Source organism: Copadichromis virginalis, linkage group LG5 (genome assembly GCF_057382275.1).
Source record: "Copadichromis virginalis isolate Kocher_CV1m ecotype Utaka linkage group LG5, C_Virginalis_male_GT1.1, whole genome shotgun sequence".
In the NCBI taxonomy this organism is placed as follows: Eukaryota; Metazoa; Chordata; class Actinopteri; order Cichliformes; family Cichlidae; genus Copadichromis; species Copadichromis virginalis.
In genome coordinates this window covers 36,694,197-36,713,397 of record NC_140622.1, presented here as the reverse complement: position 1 = coordinate 36,713,397, position 19,201 = coordinate 36,694,197, and the positions used below count along the sequence as shown (strand labels likewise).

The 19,201-nt window shown below is 38.6% G+C and overlaps 1 protein-coding gene across 1 annotated transcript in view; it reads right to left on the bottom strand.

Annotated features, from left to right (window-relative positions):
* Positions 1–19,201, bottom strand: part of snta1 (syntrophin, alpha 1) — a 31,206-nt gene that overhangs the window by 7,647 nt on the left and 4,358 nt on the right. The window contains exon 2 of the mRNA XM_085457623.1: positions 16,667–16,852. Coding sequence (XP_085313749.1) covers positions 16,667–16,852 — 186 coding nt within the window. The remainder of the gene's footprint in view (positions 1–16,666; positions 16,853–19,201) is intronic.

Below are 19,201 nucleotides of genomic sequence, written 5' to 3'. Positions count from 1 at the left end.
TAACAGTGCACGTTTTATTTGCCAATTTAGGGAATGTTTACAAATTTTCACTCTTATGGAAAATTGCTACATTGCTACAACTGTGTGCTTTTAAAGTAACTGCAAGTATCCAAACGTGAGTAGTGTGCAGAATATTGTCAAACTGTCACATAGTACGAAGCAAGAAAACTGCATGAGCAACATTTATGTAAAACATGACTAAGGTTCTTTTTCAGACGTGCTGCTATGAGCATTTAGGGATTACAGTGCATGTGTGAAGAAGTCTTAAGATGCTCCAGCAAAGGGCATGACCTAAATTCTGAATAATTCTCAGAATAATTTTCTCTGCACCTCTTTGTTTGCAAACTAATTTTCCATACTTTTCAAAAGTAGTGTGGATCAATAGTAATGTTTTGGATCTAAAACCTGTCTGCGATGTTTCCCTTTTCTCTCTCTACAGAGATGAAGTCAATTCCTTTGAAATTTTGTTAAAGATTTGCTGCAAAAATCTTAAAAGATTAAGATTGAGGAGTACAAATTTTCTCTCAGCAGTCTGCATGGAGAGTTTCCTTGAATACACATTTGTGACTCAGACACAAAATTTACACAAAAACGTTTTCACACACTTGCACCTGGGTACACATGTAGTAGCGAGTTTTTTTAATACTTAATAGTGCCATTCTTTGTAAACCTCAGAGATAGTTGTGTAAGAAAATCTCAGTAGTTCAACCGGCTACTTCAACAAATGCATTTTATGGAACTCACACAACATTTTTTGGTTTACGGGTTGGTTACAACCAGTGTTTTTTCACTTCCTATTTTACCTTAAAATCTCTCATAGCTATTCCTGTCTGTTTTTAGCATCGCCTGTGTTTTATTATCCCATCATTTCTCCTATCTTAGCTCTCCAGACTTCATCCAAACACCTACTGCTCTGAAGTCAGCAAAGTATGCTGACTTCAGAGATTAATAAATGTAAAAATTGCCTATACTTAGTATTTTTCAGCAGAATTTTATATTGCCTTGCAATGTAACATAATTACTGAATCTTCGAGCCTCATAAGTGTGTAGCTTTTAAGAAGGGTTTCAAACTTATTACAAAAACAAAGAACCACCAAGTGACAAAAATATTCCATATACAGAGCGGGTAGTAATTTCCTCCCAAACTCATGTAAACTGGTTAAAAGAGTGTTTGCCTGCTTCAGCAGACCATTTGAACTGATGTGAAATGTGAGCTGTCAATAAGCGACCACAACAACAGAAAACATTTCCATGCTAAGAAAGCTGCTAAAGTTTTTCAACCCTGATTTTATATACTTACTGGCTTTTTTAATTCAAATTTGGCAATGTGGTTGATAGCGCCCATTTCTATCGTGTGACAAACTCAGAGCACATATCTAATACTGCTTTACATGGACTACATGGTCTGTGGATGTCAGTATAGTGCAGCCAAATGACACTTCAGTGACATCTGTCTAATAAGAAGGCCTCAGTTACACAAAAAGCACAATTTCAATAACAACAGATTCTTCAAAAACACTTTAAGAGAATATAAGGAGAGCGAACATAGTCGTGGCTAGAGGTGCTAATATCTAGCACATAAACATATTTCTATTCTCGGTGGGCATTACTCTTTATTATGTAAGGGTGAGATTATGTCTCTGGTGCTGCACAAACTGCACAGCAGAATAGGTTGGGAGAAAGCAGCAACTATAGAGATGTTTACTTCTGTAAAGAGGCTTTTATAATCTCCCCAAATAACAATCTCGATGTGATAGCTTTTAAACACAGTGCCGTATTAAAAAGAGAGGTGAGACGATAAGAAAGATGGAGAACTGAAAGGGGTGTAAAATGGAACGAACAACATAGAAAAGAGAAAGGCAGCAGGAAAAATGAAGATTGGGAGCAAGAAAAGAGAATATGAACGAGCGAGACAGGCAATACAGGGAGAGTGAATATACAGCTTAGCTCAGCCAGAAATGTTGCCATGAATACCAGTGGCGGCTCATTCAATACAGGGCTAAAATTAGCTGAGATGGCACTGTTATTACTTTAGCTTATCTGGCAGCCAGTGAAACTACTTTTGTAGTGTGTGCGTGTCTGTGTGAGAGAGAGTTATGTGTGGGAGTAAGTGTGCGCATGTGAGGAGGTTCTTTGCTTCTTCTGCAGGATCTGCCACTAAGCTTTTCATGGTAAACTCGTCACTTTTACATTGAACCTAACAACTCCTAGCCAGACACTTTCAGTCAGCTGAGTTCCAGCACAGTTTGCTTAACCGTAACTTGGACATTACAAACTGCCAAATAACACTTTAACTTGTTCGAACTCTAAACAGCCAGACCTCATTATTATGCTGATTACCTAATATACACAGAAACCATCACATATATCATTATCCCATCACTGCTAATGCTTGTCTGAAGCCATCCATACCCAGGAGGAGCATATCAGGAGGCCAGCAGCTTAAGAAGTTAGGCATGAGCTGACATGTTTTCAGACTTGGCACTTATAAACTGAAACTGGACCAAACAATACACTAAAGCTAAATACCAGCCCTTCGTCCGCTTGCCACTGGTTACTGTGGGAGCAGCTGGAATGTGACTGGGGAGTTGCTGACCTCAGAAGCATGTTGTTGCCTCTGTAAACTATGTCAAGCAAAGAATGTCCCAATGTTACACCTCAGGGGAACAATGTTATGGGTGAAAACAACGTCATAAATTACTGTATAAAAAAGTGAAACATGTTCAGTACATAGAGGTCAATTGAGGCAAAACAAAAAAAAGAAGAAGAAAAAAACAGGTTTGCAATAATCAATTATACAAAAATGTGGAGTTCATGTTTCGCAAAATGTAAGATGTGGACTATTCAAGAGACGATGAAAGTGGACATCAAACAAATGAAAGATTTAGCAAAAACTCAAGACTGCAAAAAGGAAAATGTTACAGATACATTATGAGCTCATTTCGGTCCATTTCATGTTCTGTCACTATGTAATGGTTTCATTCTGTGTTCAAACATCACCTTTTCATGTGTGAAGTTTGCTTTTATTTCCCAATGGAAAAGAAAACACGTTTGTTTTTTTCAGCACTTCTCTTAAACTTGTAAACAGCAAGATTCTGGGCTGGACTAATGCTAAACAGTCACCACTGCTGCAGAGACAGAACAACTGATTGATTGACCACTATTGATAATCAGGCTGAATGGCTTGTGACTAAATTTCATCATAGAACACAGGTATGGTTAAAAGTCAGATATGTTATGTTATATATATATATACATATATTTCTTTCAAACTTTCAGTAGACGTATTGAAGTTTGGTTGACATTTTACACACAAACATTGTTCTGTGCTTGTAAATAAAGGCTTAATCTAACAAATACGTCAATGGTGATGTTCATGCTTGGTATGTGAAACTTTGTTTTTTAATAGGTTTATAGGTTTGTTTTGTTGTTTTTGAATTTAACCACAACACAGAACTGAATAAGTGAAAGAAGATGGATGGATGGATGTATGGATGGTCTACAGGGACAGGGAAGCTAAAAAAGACAGGAGCTAAAATGTCTAGTTTCACAAGGGAATGCTTTAAGACAACTGCAATTTATGCAATTGCAGAAGTGATTGTGCTGGAAGTGAGCACAATAGGAACTCCTTTAAAATAAATACTCGTTACTAATCAAAATCAGTCTAAAAAAAGTTAATGATCAGGATTAGGCTTCGATTTACCAAAACCACAAGTGGGGTTTGTGAACATTTTGAGGCGTATGGTACACATACAAGGAAGAGGAAAAACACTCTCGTCAGAGCCTTTTCTTATTGATCCCTAATTTTGTGGGCTGTTAAATGCCAGCTTTACTGTATGTGTCCCTATTCTATCACTGATTAATGTGCATCTCCTTCTGGTCAATTACCTGGGTCTATATGATTTAGATAGGTCTGTCATTCCTATAGCCCATTTCATTAAAATCATGGATACATGCCAACTTTGGGAGGTGTTAGGTATGACATAAGTGAGAGAGAGAGAGAGAGAGAAAGCAGAACACAGTGAAACTTTTAAATGAACTCACATGCTGCCAAAGAGATTTGATTACTTTGCATAGTGTGTCAGGAGAGTTAATTATCCTAATTCAACAAAGTGAAAGTGGAGGAAACTTGAACTGGATCTGGCAGAACACAAGAACAGAGTAGAAGGGATGCTTGGTGGCAAATGTTCACTTTTCTTTTGCTTATGATTGCTGCCTAAAGGGCAAAAGACTCATCGATTTATAAAGTATACACAAACTATTTTTCCACCTCAAATGTGCAATTTTAGCTTCCAACGATTACAAAAACACATTTATTGAGAATAATATAAGTAAATATCGCCCACTCCATCCCCAGCATGGCTAAGGGGCACAATGCTGTGAGACAGTTCAGTGGAATTTAAACCTGTAGTGAAGTAAGAGACTGACACAAAGAGTGGGCCACCAATTTAACAGGGGCCTAGAATCGGGGCAGAGGGTTCAGAGAGGGCTTGTTAAGTAAACTTGATGACACTGAGGGAGAAAGGGCCTGTTGGAGATTTGTGATTTAATAAAGCTATGTTATTTAACTGGTTAATCCATTCCCTTGCTGAGTGTAAGCACAATGTCCTTACGGGCCAGCAGCTCTGAAGGAAAAAGGACCCAAGCTTTGTGTCCACAGCGTTAGAGGTTTCATGGCAGGGTTACTCACAGAGATTCAGAACAATCCACATATCACCACACATTACCACAGAACTACACTACTACTGATGTCTGATCGCATCCAGTCTGTTAGACTCCTCAGCCATTTCTAACACTCGCTGCAAGAGAGTAATATAATAATGGACAGTGGCAGCAAGTTTGCAGCACTGAGAAGGGTCGTTTATATTTATTTGCATTTCATAAAGTAGTCTTAGCGGAGTCATCTTAGCGATGCTGAATTAGCATTTATATTTCTGTACTAAAATTCTTTGTCACTTTTACAATACATAACTACTAAGAACAGAAGCAGGACGAAAGAAAAGTTATTGTGACATCACATTATCATATTTAATGCATGTGCCACGTAAGCATTTAAAGATTTGGGGGACTAGATAGGTGCAATTTATTCTTCAGAAAGTGCCAAATAATAATCAACAGCAAACACACCTTCTCGTGTCCTAGTAAGATCTAACAGCTGTGTATTAGCCAGGTTAAAAGGAAAGGAATCATGATCACAGTAATAATTATACTGGCATAAGAAACCAGTCTGTTTGCTGAATACAGACCTTAAGAACACATCAGTGTTACAAACTATATACATTCATAGAAAACACACACACACACACTCAGTTCTGACACTATTTGGGTGATTATAGCTTCAATTCCAAAGATTCACTTTGAGCAAAGATGCACCAATCAACAAACCAGGGACTGAAATCAGCCAATTTTCAGTTTTCTCGTGGGTGTACAGCAACTCGCTTTCAGTTAATTATTTGTAGTTCTTTCCACTACCACAGCACTTTACTTTCAGTTGTTTCAGTGAGAGAATCCTGCAATTTACTGCAATACTGTTAAGTTTAATAATTTATTTTTTTTATGAAAGTAATAGTCTGCATTGAACAAAGGTTGCCCACATATGCTGTCAGTTGTACCCCTTAGAAAGAGAACTGGAATTATCAGAAATCTTTATCTTCATCTATCTTTATCAATATAGAACAATAAATTATTCTCCAGTTAGGAGAGAAGTAGTTTTAGGGACACACGTTCCAGATGAAGGAACAAAACTGATCATTCCAAACAACGGGACCATCCTGCATCTGCTGCCACCCACCAGATGAATACATTACCTCAAACACAGAAATACAGACGATCGCTTTGCTGACTGGACTGACACAGCTCAGCCACGACCACCTGAGAATTTGCAGTCGGGACGTGTTAATTAAGAAAATCTCACCTGCCTCCCTCACTACCTTTCTAGCATGTCCTAAAAAACACACAGGTCAATCTCTGGATCAGGGAAAGGGAAAAGAATCATGTGTGAGTGCTAACTCATGTGAAAGTACAGTCTATTTACAGATTATATCATGTGTGAATAGATAAGAGGGCTAAGACATATGCTGCTTCAGTAACAGAATCTCAACTTGTACAGAAACTTTTTCAGACAAGGAATGAATAATCTTAGCCAGCAGCATGCTGTGTCCCAATGAGAAGCTTAAAACTTTACTCTCCACAGTCATTATGTTCCATAAATCACTCGCCTAACCCTACTTAAATCAATACAGTAAGATAGAGCAAGAATATATATCTCTGCTGGCCTTGCTTAAAAAGACTATATGGTATGTATCTCCCTTTGAGGGGCTATATTCACACATGTCCTTGAAGAGCTTGATTTGTAGATATGAAATATGATTTTAGCCCTCAAAGCAAAATGTAGCTCAGTCTGGTCCTCATTATTCTTCTAAAAGCGACTGAGCTCTTCATTTTGTAGCCAAAGAAGTGACTACTTACAAAACCAGAGCTAGAGTGGCTATTACATACTCTTTAACAGGAACCCAGTTAAAGGTCAACAAAAAATCTTCTACGTAGCGTGCCGTATAAATGCTCTCAGTTTGATCAGTTGTGGCCCTGCTGTTTGTAAAGCACCAGTTGTGGCATTTATTGATTTCCATACAGGCAGGAAATCGCAGAAGGAAAGACTCTAGTCGAAAATACACAATGTTATTGTGAATGCTAGTACAAGAACCAATCATATATTGGATGTTTATCATTGAGCCAAATACACAATATATTGCATGCTTACACTAATTTTTAATTTGATAAAAAAAAGTATTAGAAAAATATATGCATTTAAATTCACAGATATGGAATAAGAACCTTCATTCACTCATTAAATAAAATGAAACAGTGTTTGCAACACACAGGAATTTCTGTGTGCATGGTGTGATCTGAAGTGTTGCCAAATCATACAATACAAGCCTATGTTGAGGACCCATATTACTCCTCTGAAATGTATTGTAAGGGTTAAACTGAATAGTCACATTTCAGCAAGAGAAAATGTTTTATCTTGAGGTTATATGCACAGTACTCCAGAAACCCAGTAAAAGGTAACTGCTCAAATGAACTTAACTTAATGTGTAGCATCAGAGGGAGGGAGGAGTGAGCACAGTGGTTTGCACTTTGTTTTAATTTACCTCTGGTGTTGGATCAGTTATGAACCAAATTGATCTGTTAACAGGAAACGTCTCATATGTCTGTTAAAATACAGCTTTTACTGACATCGTGTAAGCATGTTAATAGCTGAATGCTACAATATGTGACTGAAAAACAAACAACGATGAATGCAGTTCCACATGTGGCACAGAGTATATTCATTAACACACGGACAGCTTGAGATTACACTGTAAACAATGTTTTGCTACACACAGATACACAAGTATCTCTGTGTAAAGACACACAGGTATTACCTCAGAGATTTCAGGGTTATATTGTGAAACTGTTTGTAACAGGTTTTGCAATGCAGCTCTGCTCTGGATAAATCCCGGGCTCTGCCTGATTCTCACATTCCAGGACCTCGCTCGCTGTCCTGAACAATTTCTAAGAGAACGTTTTGCCTTTTTTTTTTATCAGAAACATGTTGATTCTCCTTCAGCTTTCTTTCATTTATCTGAATTGTGACACTGTTTTCAAAGAGAAGCACAAATACATGAAACCTTGGCTTGCAATGTATTATTTCTGTTAGAACATGCCTCACATTCCCTCATCAGATTATTTTTAGCAGCTAATTTGCGCAGCTCTTGGTAGAATGCTTCTTATTATTAAAATGAAATGACTGCGTCTTTGTACTGTACATAAATTAGCGCATTGTTAGTAGATCACGCGCAGAACTCCCCTTCGAAGTCTGTCCTATTTTGATTTTTATCACTTTGAATGATGTATATTTAGTTCTTCGAACGAATTAAGAAGGATATAAACGTATTTTTGTACATTCAGGATTTTAATTTGTTGTCAGGACTTCCTCCACCTCTGCAGTCCATCTCTTGCTTCTGCCTTTTACAATCCGCAAGGTCAAATATTAACAACAATACTCAACATGTGAGGTTTACTCCATAAAATTATTATATGGATACACTTCTTCAATTGACACATATTGCACAAACCGGGAATACAAACTCGCCATATAATGTAAGGGAACTCTCCATCATAAATTTTAATATACATAGAGAGAAAGAGGCCTGAGTTGCGTGAATGTGCGAGAGCGAGACATCGGAGAGATTAAGTTTGGAGTTAGCTCTAGTTGAGAATGCTGACAAAGCATCCTTCAGCTAACACTTATCACAAACACAAATGAACCTCTTCAAATCAAGTCTCACCTCAGGCTGAAACACATTACCGTTTGTGCATATTGGATGTTCACAATCTGACAGCTTCATAGCAAGTATTAATACCCTTAGGTCTGGGGGGATGATGGAGCCACATTTATTAAATACAGTCAAATGTGCACACACTGTGTTCACTGAGTCTTCATCTTAAGAGACATAATGATTCAGATTCAAAATACAGCCTGCATGAAAGGCACAGCCTGAACAGCGTAGCAACACATGACTCAACACAAGCCGTCACTGATAGTTATCTCTTGGTCCCTGGCACATGTGATACATGTGTAGCCATTTACACAGCATCACACTGTGCAACTGGCTACACAGTGTGGCTAAAAATTAACAACTGATGGGAAATGCACAGAAGGTGCTGGCTAGCAGTTACAGTTCAGAAAAAACATGCACATCGACCGTTGTTCAGTATACTGGAAATGGTTCACAATAGCCTGCCATCAATGACGATGTTTAAATCAGGACAAATCTGCAAAGTTGACTAAATGTGTGACACCCAGGAATTTGAGTGTCTATGTTTGTGGGTGTGTGTGTGTGTTTGCAGCACTCTACTTGCACTCCCGTGGGCAGACAATCCACAGTGTGTTGACAAAGCCAACTCAAACATCACACAGCCAAGAGTCAGGGCAAGGCCACAAAAAAACATCTATAAAAGATGTTTTAAACCTACGCAGACCGAACATGTCCTATTTGGCAAAGCATCTTACTGACATATTTCAAAGAATTTAAAGGAACAAAAAGTTACCAAATGTGGGAGATTACATAATTATAAATTAGTATAATCTAGTATCTCCTCCATTTAACACTGGAGGAAAAGCTGTATGCACCACAGAAAGGTCTGTCTAAGAGAGACAGTCTCACATCCAGCTAATTTAGAATTGCCACTTAACCTTACTTGCAAGTTCTTGGGCTGCAAGCCACCTTGAAACCCTGAATCGGGTAAGTGGTTAAGAAAATATATGCAATTAAGAAACCTAATCATGCAACTTATCACAAGGTTTGAAAAGTAATTTTTTTGTACGTGTCATCAAGTTTAGCAATGCTGTACTTTTTTTCTAAACAGCCTACGAGAATAAGAAATTAAGATTTGTTTTAACCTGACGTTTCACATCTCATACAAGAAGCTTCTTCAATTCTAATTTGTTTTAACCACATCTCACTTTTGAAACTGACACACTTTTCTCTAACAGGAATAAATGGGAACAAAGTCAATAAATAATTCTAACTAACCAACCTCCCAGCAGGGATAACAGACATTAGGATGCTTTATACAACTAACAGGACATGTCCAAAACATATACCATTCCTGCTAAAATAATTTTAGACAAAGGAAAGACTGCAACTATAGAGCTTCCATAACTAAGCCTATTTAATCCCTGACTATGCGTGCACTGGGCCAGAGAACAGCTACCCTAATGAAAAAGACAGGACAGAGAGAACTGCAAGCGTCCTGAGAAATGGGCATAAGAAACTCTGTGATTCTCTGTGTCTTAAGCTCTTTGTCTCATTCCATCCCTCATTCTCCCTCTGTACACATAATCACACAAACACACAGAATCTCCAACTCTGCTGAACATCAGGTTGACATTAAGCACAAACACAAGCACAAACCTTTGAATCACACCATGACCAAAATGTACTTTTTATATGCACCTTTAAACATTGAACATTTCAGCAATTTAAGACTACAGACAAGCACATCTTGTATAGGTAATATTATTTCTATACTCTGGTATAGAATTTTTAAAATTCTTTTCTTAGCTACTTTAGATATTTCTCCTTTGTCCAAATAAGCACAATACACTGAAGACCCCTGAGGAGAATCTGTATGCTTTTGAGGACATACTGTAAGTATGCTGTAAGACCATTCATGTTTTTCCTTATTTAAATGAGGAAATGATCACATCTCTCATCATTCTGCTTTATGGCCAAATGTATTAAATGGGGCAAAGTAGCGTAAGGTTGCAGACACACAAAAAAAATGTGCAGGTGGAAGCTGAATTCTTTATTTATAAACAAATACATAAGCATTTCATTTGAATAATGACCAACACATTCTACCAAGAAGAGTGCACACTCATCAGAAAGGAGCACCCAATGAGCAAGCAAGTAATCTGGCAAGGAAGGTGGTACAGTGTAAGCATAGGTGTTAGGCATGTGTTTCTCTCCAGAAACAGCATGGCAATCCAGATCAATGAGCAGCAGTTGAAGCAGAACTGATACGCTTTTGATGGAAAGGGAAATTCTCTTTTAGAAATTACTGGGGACTGTGTGGGGTCTTCCAGGGTAAGACAGCCATTCTCTGGATAAATATTGCAGCTCAGGTAGAGCACTGGATTTATCCTAACAATAAAGCTGCAATATTGCAAACATTTTTATCATATAAACCTGCAATCTGTGTGTGCTAAAGCTGTAGGATGTGTCAAAGAACACCAAACATTACTGATCTTGCCCCATGCATGTGTTAATGACGGAATGATCTTTGCTGAGATTTTGCGGAACACGAAAGTGACCGACGTTCCAGAATACGGCAGGAAAAACTGAATTTTTTGTCAGCCGTAGCAAGGGAGAGCAATTCAGGTATGACTAGCAATACAGAGCAGTGCTTATTTTTTCCGTTCATTGACAGAGCCTGATCTATGATCTATTTATGGCTTATTTATTGAGTCAAAAATACACAGTGGCATTACAGATGAAAGGTTTACAGTTTTACTACTGTTTATGTTCACTGCCGCAATTTCTAACTCAGGGTATGCCGACCTGCTCCAACTTTTTAGTGGGAAATCTGGGTTGAAAAGGCATTCCTCAAAAAAAATCCAAATGGGAACTCAAAATTTTAACTTTGGACTTTTTCAGGAACCCACCATAATCCAACACTCACTATACATTGCTTTATTTTGACATATATATCCATATAGCATGTCGCAGATGTGATAACAGAGTTAAGTTACGAAACAAGAAATGAAAAAATCTGTTGGCGATGTTGCAGAGCTTCCTATGTACGCTGCTGAATGACGACACACAGATGTTTCATTGTGACAAAAAACATAAAACAAAAAAAAGAAAATACAAAATTGTTTTAATACTGACTCTCAGTATCTTGATAACGTCAAATGTTAATAAGAACAGTAAAGTTCTATACTGTTTCATCAGAAGACCTGTATTATTGGAGCTCTGCTCTAATCATTCAGGATAAGGACTCCATGACAAACTGCAGGAAGGAGCCAAAGGATACCACACTCAAAGCTTTGAGCAATCCACCTCAGTTATGTGGTCATTCTGATAACATCTCCCACAGTCATTCCAAATAAACTCTTAGTGGCAAACATCAAAGCAATATCAGGCATCTGTTTTTGTCATTTAACAACTGTTAATGACACACAACTTGCATTGAATTGCCTACCACAAACCTTCGGTAAATCACATTCGTATTATTAGTTTAAATAATCCCCACTTGAAATTTTATGCTCTAAAATGAAAACTATCTGTCTTTTATCTTCTCCTTCAGTTGCAAAATTGATACTCGACCTCTTTGATAAATCTCCATCTTTACTACTACACTAGAAAGTGTTGACTGTCGAGAGCAACTCCAGCTAATTCGGCAGTTTTGTGACCATTAATTATCTTTAGCGCCTGTTTATTTGGCTTAACTGTGACACTTTACTTGGCCTAGCCATTGCTGGCTCTGTCCTGATGGACTTCAGACATGGGTTGCAGGCATGACTAGACTTTACCAAACGAGGTATAAAAAACAATTACGAAAGCTCAAAATAAATGTAATCCTGTGTACTTGTTTTCTGAGTTTAACCTTCTACTGCAGGAGCTCATGTCTGCACAGATACTAAGCAGCCTTCCACCTTGTTCATCACGGGAGCTCTCACTGTGGTGTGTTACATTCTTTCCCGTACAATAAAAAAAAACTTAAACTTGACTCCTGGGATACCTTGGAAACATGGACAGCATGTACCCACCCCCAACCCACCCCTTCACATTCACACTTGCCTCAATGTCCTGACCTGTCCTTTGCAGCCTCTTTATCCTCCCTTCCTCTGTGTGTGTGTGTGTGTGTGTGTGTGTGTGTGTGTGTGTGTGTGTGTGTGTGTGTGTGTGTGTGTGTGTGTGTGTGTGTGTGTGTGTTTATGTGATAGTGGAAATTTGTGTTCTATGTGGCACTATAGTTTCTTTGTTTGTGTCCTTTTAGTCAAACCTTGGTTGCCCAGGGAACAATTCTCCCACCAAACTATTCCAACCCTCCACCCGGTATTGCGCGCTCTCTCTCTCTCACAGACTCACACACGCACATGAACTCACACACCTACACACACGAAGTTTTATAACTCTGTGCATGTACATAGTGGAGTGGATGCGCACATTGTCTTGGCTGGCGAGCTGGCTGCAACGGCAGATGCATTTTCAGTAAGAGTCCAAATTAAGAATGGATAGAAACACAGCAGTAATGACAAACTGCTGCTCATTCATTTGTCATTTATGGAAACATCACAGTTGTACACCTTCACTTCATCAAACAATGCCTAATTGGTCCATGATGTTTTCACAGTTAACATTTTACAAAACTCATATATAAATCTCATCATTCCTCCTGATCCTAAGCCTAAAAGTTGTTGCTGTGACTGGAAAATGTGAAAAGAACAGGTTGTGATGCAGCAGAAGCACACACACAGGTAAAGACACCGCATGTTCGCACACTCACACATAAGCAGTCAGGCCATAAATGTCGCTGTGAAGAAATGCTGGCAGCTGTGCTTTTATGGCTTCATCTGGCCTGTTATATTTATCTGATACCCCCACCCTCACCCCCCACCCCATGTGCTATCTTTCTCATACACATCCATTGATATTCCATCAACAATATAATATAAGGGCCACAAGTAAGGCCCTTATATTAGCTCTAATTGTTTTCCGCCAAAAAAATAAAAACACAGAATATTCACAAATTCCTATTTACAGTGAGAGGCTTTACGCACCTTCATGGTCACACCTGGGAGCTGCCCACTGTTGCCCTTTTCCTGTACTATTGGCTGCTAAGCAACTGTGTGGCCTATTTAAAATCATGTGACTCATTATAAATCGATAAAGTAAACACTGGTAAAATCATACCCAGCTGTGCCACATATGTGCCGCTGGAAATGCTTAACCCCTCACAAAACTGGTTCTAATGAGCAATTTTCCTGTTTTTAATGTTCTAATTTTATGCACACAGACAATTCTTAAGAAAAACCTTAAGCTAGCACATCATTAAAGAAAAACCTAGTGTCCTTGAAGCCTTTGATTATACTGCTAAAGCAGACCTTGACATTAATACCCTACATGTGCTGCTGTAGCAATCAAATTGCATTAATCTGAGCGGGCAGATATGTGTTTAATACAAAATATTTTATCACTTGACTTTCAAAAGAGTTGGAAAGGAAAAAAAATCCCAGCAAAGGTACAGAATGCTAACCAGGTGTCTAATATGCCTTAACTCCTGTAAATGTTGTGAAAGGGTTTATCTGACAGATTCAAGTGTTACTGTTCATATAGTCAAGATATTTTAATATGATGGAGGCCGTTTCTCCTTGATCTCAGTCAAGGCCGTCTGTGTTATGAATTTAACAGAGCGCTGAAAACTGCCGTGAGCACAGCAGTGGTGTGTGTTTGTTGCTGTGCACATGTAAAAGAGAGTGCTACCCTGACCTTTAACACCAGAGTGGTGCCAAAAAGGAGCTTGCTTCTCACTGTGTTTGTGAGTATCTTGACAAAATGCCAAAACCAAAATAAGCACTGTACATGAACTTTATGTCATCGGTATTTTCAAGCATTATCATGATACAGAATAGTCCTGAAATAAAGGCGCAATCTTGAAAATTACAGCAGGAAAAAAAAACAAAAAACACACAACCCTAAAGATGTTTTCTTTTATTCCCGTAAAATGCTCACAAGATTTCCACTACAGATATGCATCCTGAAGTCCAGTCATCTCCTGGTCAGACAGACATACATCAGCAGAACATCAAAAATGTGCATGCACACATACCCCTCAGTGAGCCTCTGAGCCTCTTTTGCCTCCTCACTCCTCTATCGGGCCCTCAGGGGGGAGGGAAACCCATGAAATGATTCCTGACATGTCAGATCACACAGCAGCACCGGTTGAGCTGTCTGATATCAACACTTTTCTGCCTGACTGTGGACAAGTAAGACAGGGGGATTTGCAATGATTTCCCCTGGCTATAGCGCTACTTGTATCTCCTGTGCTGACTTAAGTTGCTGAAGCTGCCCTACTGTGCCAGTTAACCCTGAGAAATTCTGTGTCATAGAAAAATAGCGATTCAATAACCTGTGTCAAACTTCAAATTCTGTTTTTTTAGGATAGAAAATACATAATTATTAAATTTGTATCTAAAAAAACCTACTAGGTTTTCATCTGGAAGACGAGAAGCATCGTCACTGAATAATATCAACTCGAACCAACCACTGTCCTTTCTGTGTCAGCTTGGCAGGAGATGCCAAATTCCTGTCGAGCAATCATTTAGAAAGAGAAAAGAGTGTTTTTAATCCTTTCCCCCTGTCTTCACAATTAAAATTCACATCTCAGATTCACCTTGTTGTGTTACACCCACTGGCAGACTGTCACATTTACATCCATGCATGAACATACCCTGAAAGAATATACTGAGAGTGAAATAGAGAATGACTGAGATATTGTACATTTGCTGCAGCATCTCACACAAATGAGTGAGCATAAAAGGACGGGAATACACCTTCTGACTCCACCACAAAGCTTCCTATGCAAAGCCAGCCGGATCCCATGAGTTTGGGATCTAACTTCGTATCAGTGTCAAAACGGTTTAATATTATCGAAAGACGGTTCATTAGCATACTGGGGTGCTCACAGGTGTGAGCCCTAACAGTATTCTTAAATAGTGAGGCTTTTCCTCTCGCTGTTTGAGTTCAACTCATTATTTGGATGTTTCCGGTGAAGTCAGATCAAAGTTTTGATTAAATGAAGCGTCTCTCCCGGCTCGTCATTTTTCACCCTCGAGGAAGACTGAATCAGGTCTGGAAAAATCTATAAAGAATATCAAGGTATCAAACATTCTCATTATTTTTACCTATGTATCTATTTGGAGCTGTGGGGTGCACAGAGGGTGGATGAGATATAAGAACTTACGTACTTTAACCCTTTAAGACCTACCATAGAACCAAGTTCGCCAGAGCTTATATTATATTTTTACATGCTGTGGAGCCATTTTTGGGAGCATTTCAAGTTGCTATACATCAATACAACCATTATAGCCCAAACTTTAATAATATGTCTGCATTAGGTGCATAGTAATTACATAAATTGCAAAAAAGTGCAATAAACTACAAAACAATTGAAAATCGTTTTTGTTTTTTTAACATATATTTCTAGTTAGAGAAATTTAAGAGGCTTATCCCTCAAAACTGTAAATACAAAAAAGTTACACAAACTAGTTTCCCACCACAGGAAATTTATTTTGAGTGTCTTCATAGTTTTATTTTTGAAATACACCAATTTTTATATACTGCAGGAAAAACGAAAATAAATATTATAGTGCAAATTTGCAAAATAACAGCATATGCATCAAAATAAACTATTTCCAGCAGTGCAATAGGAGTCCTAAGCATCCCAGAAACGACACAGAAAGTCATAAACTCAAACATAACTTTTTAAAACACATAACAAGTAAAACACAAGCTCATAAGGCCCCGATCGTAAAAAACTACATTTCCGCAAAATGACGTCACTTCCGGTTTCGGGCAGGTCATGCGGTCATGTGATAGTTCGCGCTGATGGACGTAGGAAGTGTTACAAACAGCTGATGGATCGGCGAAGCGTGTTTCTGGAATATCATGTTTTTGTTGCTGCAAGTGATTTTTATGCAGTTTTTGCAAAGCTATATGTGGAAGGAAACTGTGACCTAGGACAAGCTGATGGCATAAGATGTAAGTACAACTCCTCCAGTTTCATATGCAAAAAAAATTATTGCGCTAGCTTACTTGGTTGCAGAGCTACCGGGATTTAAAAATAGTTACGCAAAACAGAGCGTGCCCGCTCCGATCGGCTGTAAAGGGTTAATACCCTGAGGACTATATCATTTGGCAATACGAGGAGTTTTTCTTCTTTGCATGTTTTGTAGTTAACTTCTAATATCCTGTCACTTTTTAGAGCATCTGAACAGCAAAGCGGGCGCACAACAGGAAGAACAATGAAAGAAAGACTGAATTGGACAAAGAAGAAAATGTCAGAGTCACAGGATGTACTCTAATTGTTTTTGGCTAAATGAAAACTATCTTACCTTCAAGGATGACTTCTTTCCCGGTTTTTTTTAACGCTTGCACAGCCTCGTCATGCGTGGCCTCTCGTAAGTCGTAACCATTGACAGAGAGTATGGCATCACCAACATAAAGGGCCTCGGTCTGGTCAGCAGCCAGGCCTTTAAAAATTTTGGAGATGAGGATTGGCATCTTGTTTTCCTTGCCACCTGCATGATCAGACAAGAAAATCAAGTTAAAAATCATGTGGAAAAATCCAACTTTTACCACTAATTAGCTTCACAAAGCAGTTTGGTAGTTCCTATTTGAACGGCCTATTGGCAGTATATAAAGCAAATCAAATTATATGTTTTCTTGGACGCTGGTAAATAAAGCACTGATAAAAATGCCCTTAAATTCACTGTGACTTCACACCAGAAGGTATAAGTTAGAGCTGAGTCATAAAACTAAAAAAGTGTGTGGCTGGTTGGTAGTTATAAATATGAAATAAACAGTTTCTGTCCCTTATCACCTTAACATTAGTCACCTAAACTGCAGTTAAACGAGCACATAAAAACTGATGGAGACAGTGATCGGCCTACTGTACTATGGTCTGTGTCTCCGACTCTCCCTCCCTTTGTCTCTTTGTCACACAATGAAGGTCAACTAGTAAGCTGATGGATGCGCTGTAACTCTTGTGGTGGGCTTCCGCACTTCATGTGAAATATCATCGTTAATGTCAGCTTAAAGCTGGACTTTGGCCTTCAGGCTAGTGAGAAATAGTCTTAAAGACGATAAAATGCTTTTTGTGTTTTGGTTTTTTTTGCTATTTCTTCTGGGTGATCCCTCTGCGAGGATTTTTATCATGCAAATTTCTTTGGACACCCAATGTAGTATTCTTAAAAATATCAAAACTTCTACACACGCCACCAGGATGATGAACTTATCCACTATTCTGAGCACCATAGCATCATATAGATGTATAATCAGAGGCAATATGTGGCCCTCACTGACTCAGTCACTGAATTAACGAGGGTGTTCCAGAAAGCTTATAGAAAAGATAAGTTAATGTGGGTTTTAAAGCTTTGTTGGTGATGCTATCTTTTATGTATATCATCAAATGTTTAATAAAAAACAACTAAACTTATAAACTTGAGTAATTACTTTAAATCTTAAAAAAAGATATGGGAATTTGTCACAGGACAGTTAAGTAACATGCATGACTATCAATACTGCTAGGTATATTTTTTAAGGTTTGTGTTTAATTAATGCCATTTTGAAAAGGAGCTGAAGAACCAACAACAAATACAGAAGCCAAAGTAGATGGATACCATGTTATCTGCCTATAAGCCTATAAGAGTCATTCTAAGAGAGCATTTTGTGGTTGTAAGTAGATACAACTAACTGGTAGAAATGATAGACTTCACTATACTACAATACAAAAAAAATCTGCAGTTCTTTCTTTAGTGGGTGACATTGTAAATGGATATTGCATATTGTATATGGAGTGTGAGAGAATTCTACTATCAACGTTGGAGATCTACAGGCCACAGTCAACAGGACCAGGAAGGTGCAGGAGATGTAACCTGGGACAGTGTACACTGAGAGACACAACCAAGTGGCTGGGATAGTGTGCAAGCACAGCTGTGCCTCATATGGGTTAGAAGTACCCAACTCCCAAATGGAGGACACCACAGAAGGTGGTTGAGAACAACAAGGCTAAGGTCCTGTGGGACTTCAAGCAGCTGCTGGCCAGCCAACCACACATAGTGGTGGTTGACACGGAGCAGAAGACCACAGTGGTCGTAGATGTGGCAGTCCCAGGGGACAGCAACATGAGAAAAGGGAGCACAAGAAAACAGAGAAGTAGCAGGGAACAACTGGAGCAGATGTGGAAGGTAAAGCCCATAATAGTCCCAGTGGTAACAGGAGCATTAGGAGATGTAACTGGAAGAGTGGCTCCAGCAGATTACAGGCACAACATTAGGGGTCTAAGTCCAGTGCAGTCCTAGGAACAGCTAAGATTCTGTGCAGTACCTCAGACTTTTGCAGAAGACCCAAGGAGGAACACACACACACACACATATCATGGCCTAGCATGTTATATACCACTAAATTAACATTTTATTCATGAGGTAACAGGCACAAGATAGCCCCAACTCATTACATTCTTTAAATAAGTAACTACACTCTTGTACAAAACTGAATAATAACAGTAAATAAGCTAATCCAACCACATAATTAATACTGGAAGATCTAACAGAATTGCTGTGAATGGACAGAGTTGCAACAACGACTGCAGACGATATGAGTGAACATACAATAAGGCTTCATTAAAGCTGATATGGATTGATATAGCTCAAGATGACACAGTGCATATAACAGAGGATTCAAATGTAGTACAGCAGTTGCACAGTAGGCAAGAGAGTTTCTAGGATATAGTGATACTGGTTTCTAAAGCCATTTTCAGACATGATGAATGTAACATTAATGGCTTCATTAGTCTGTTAAAGTGGCGGCATTCAAATATAGGTCACTATCACTTTAATGTTCCACACAGGTTCATTCAGACATGCCCA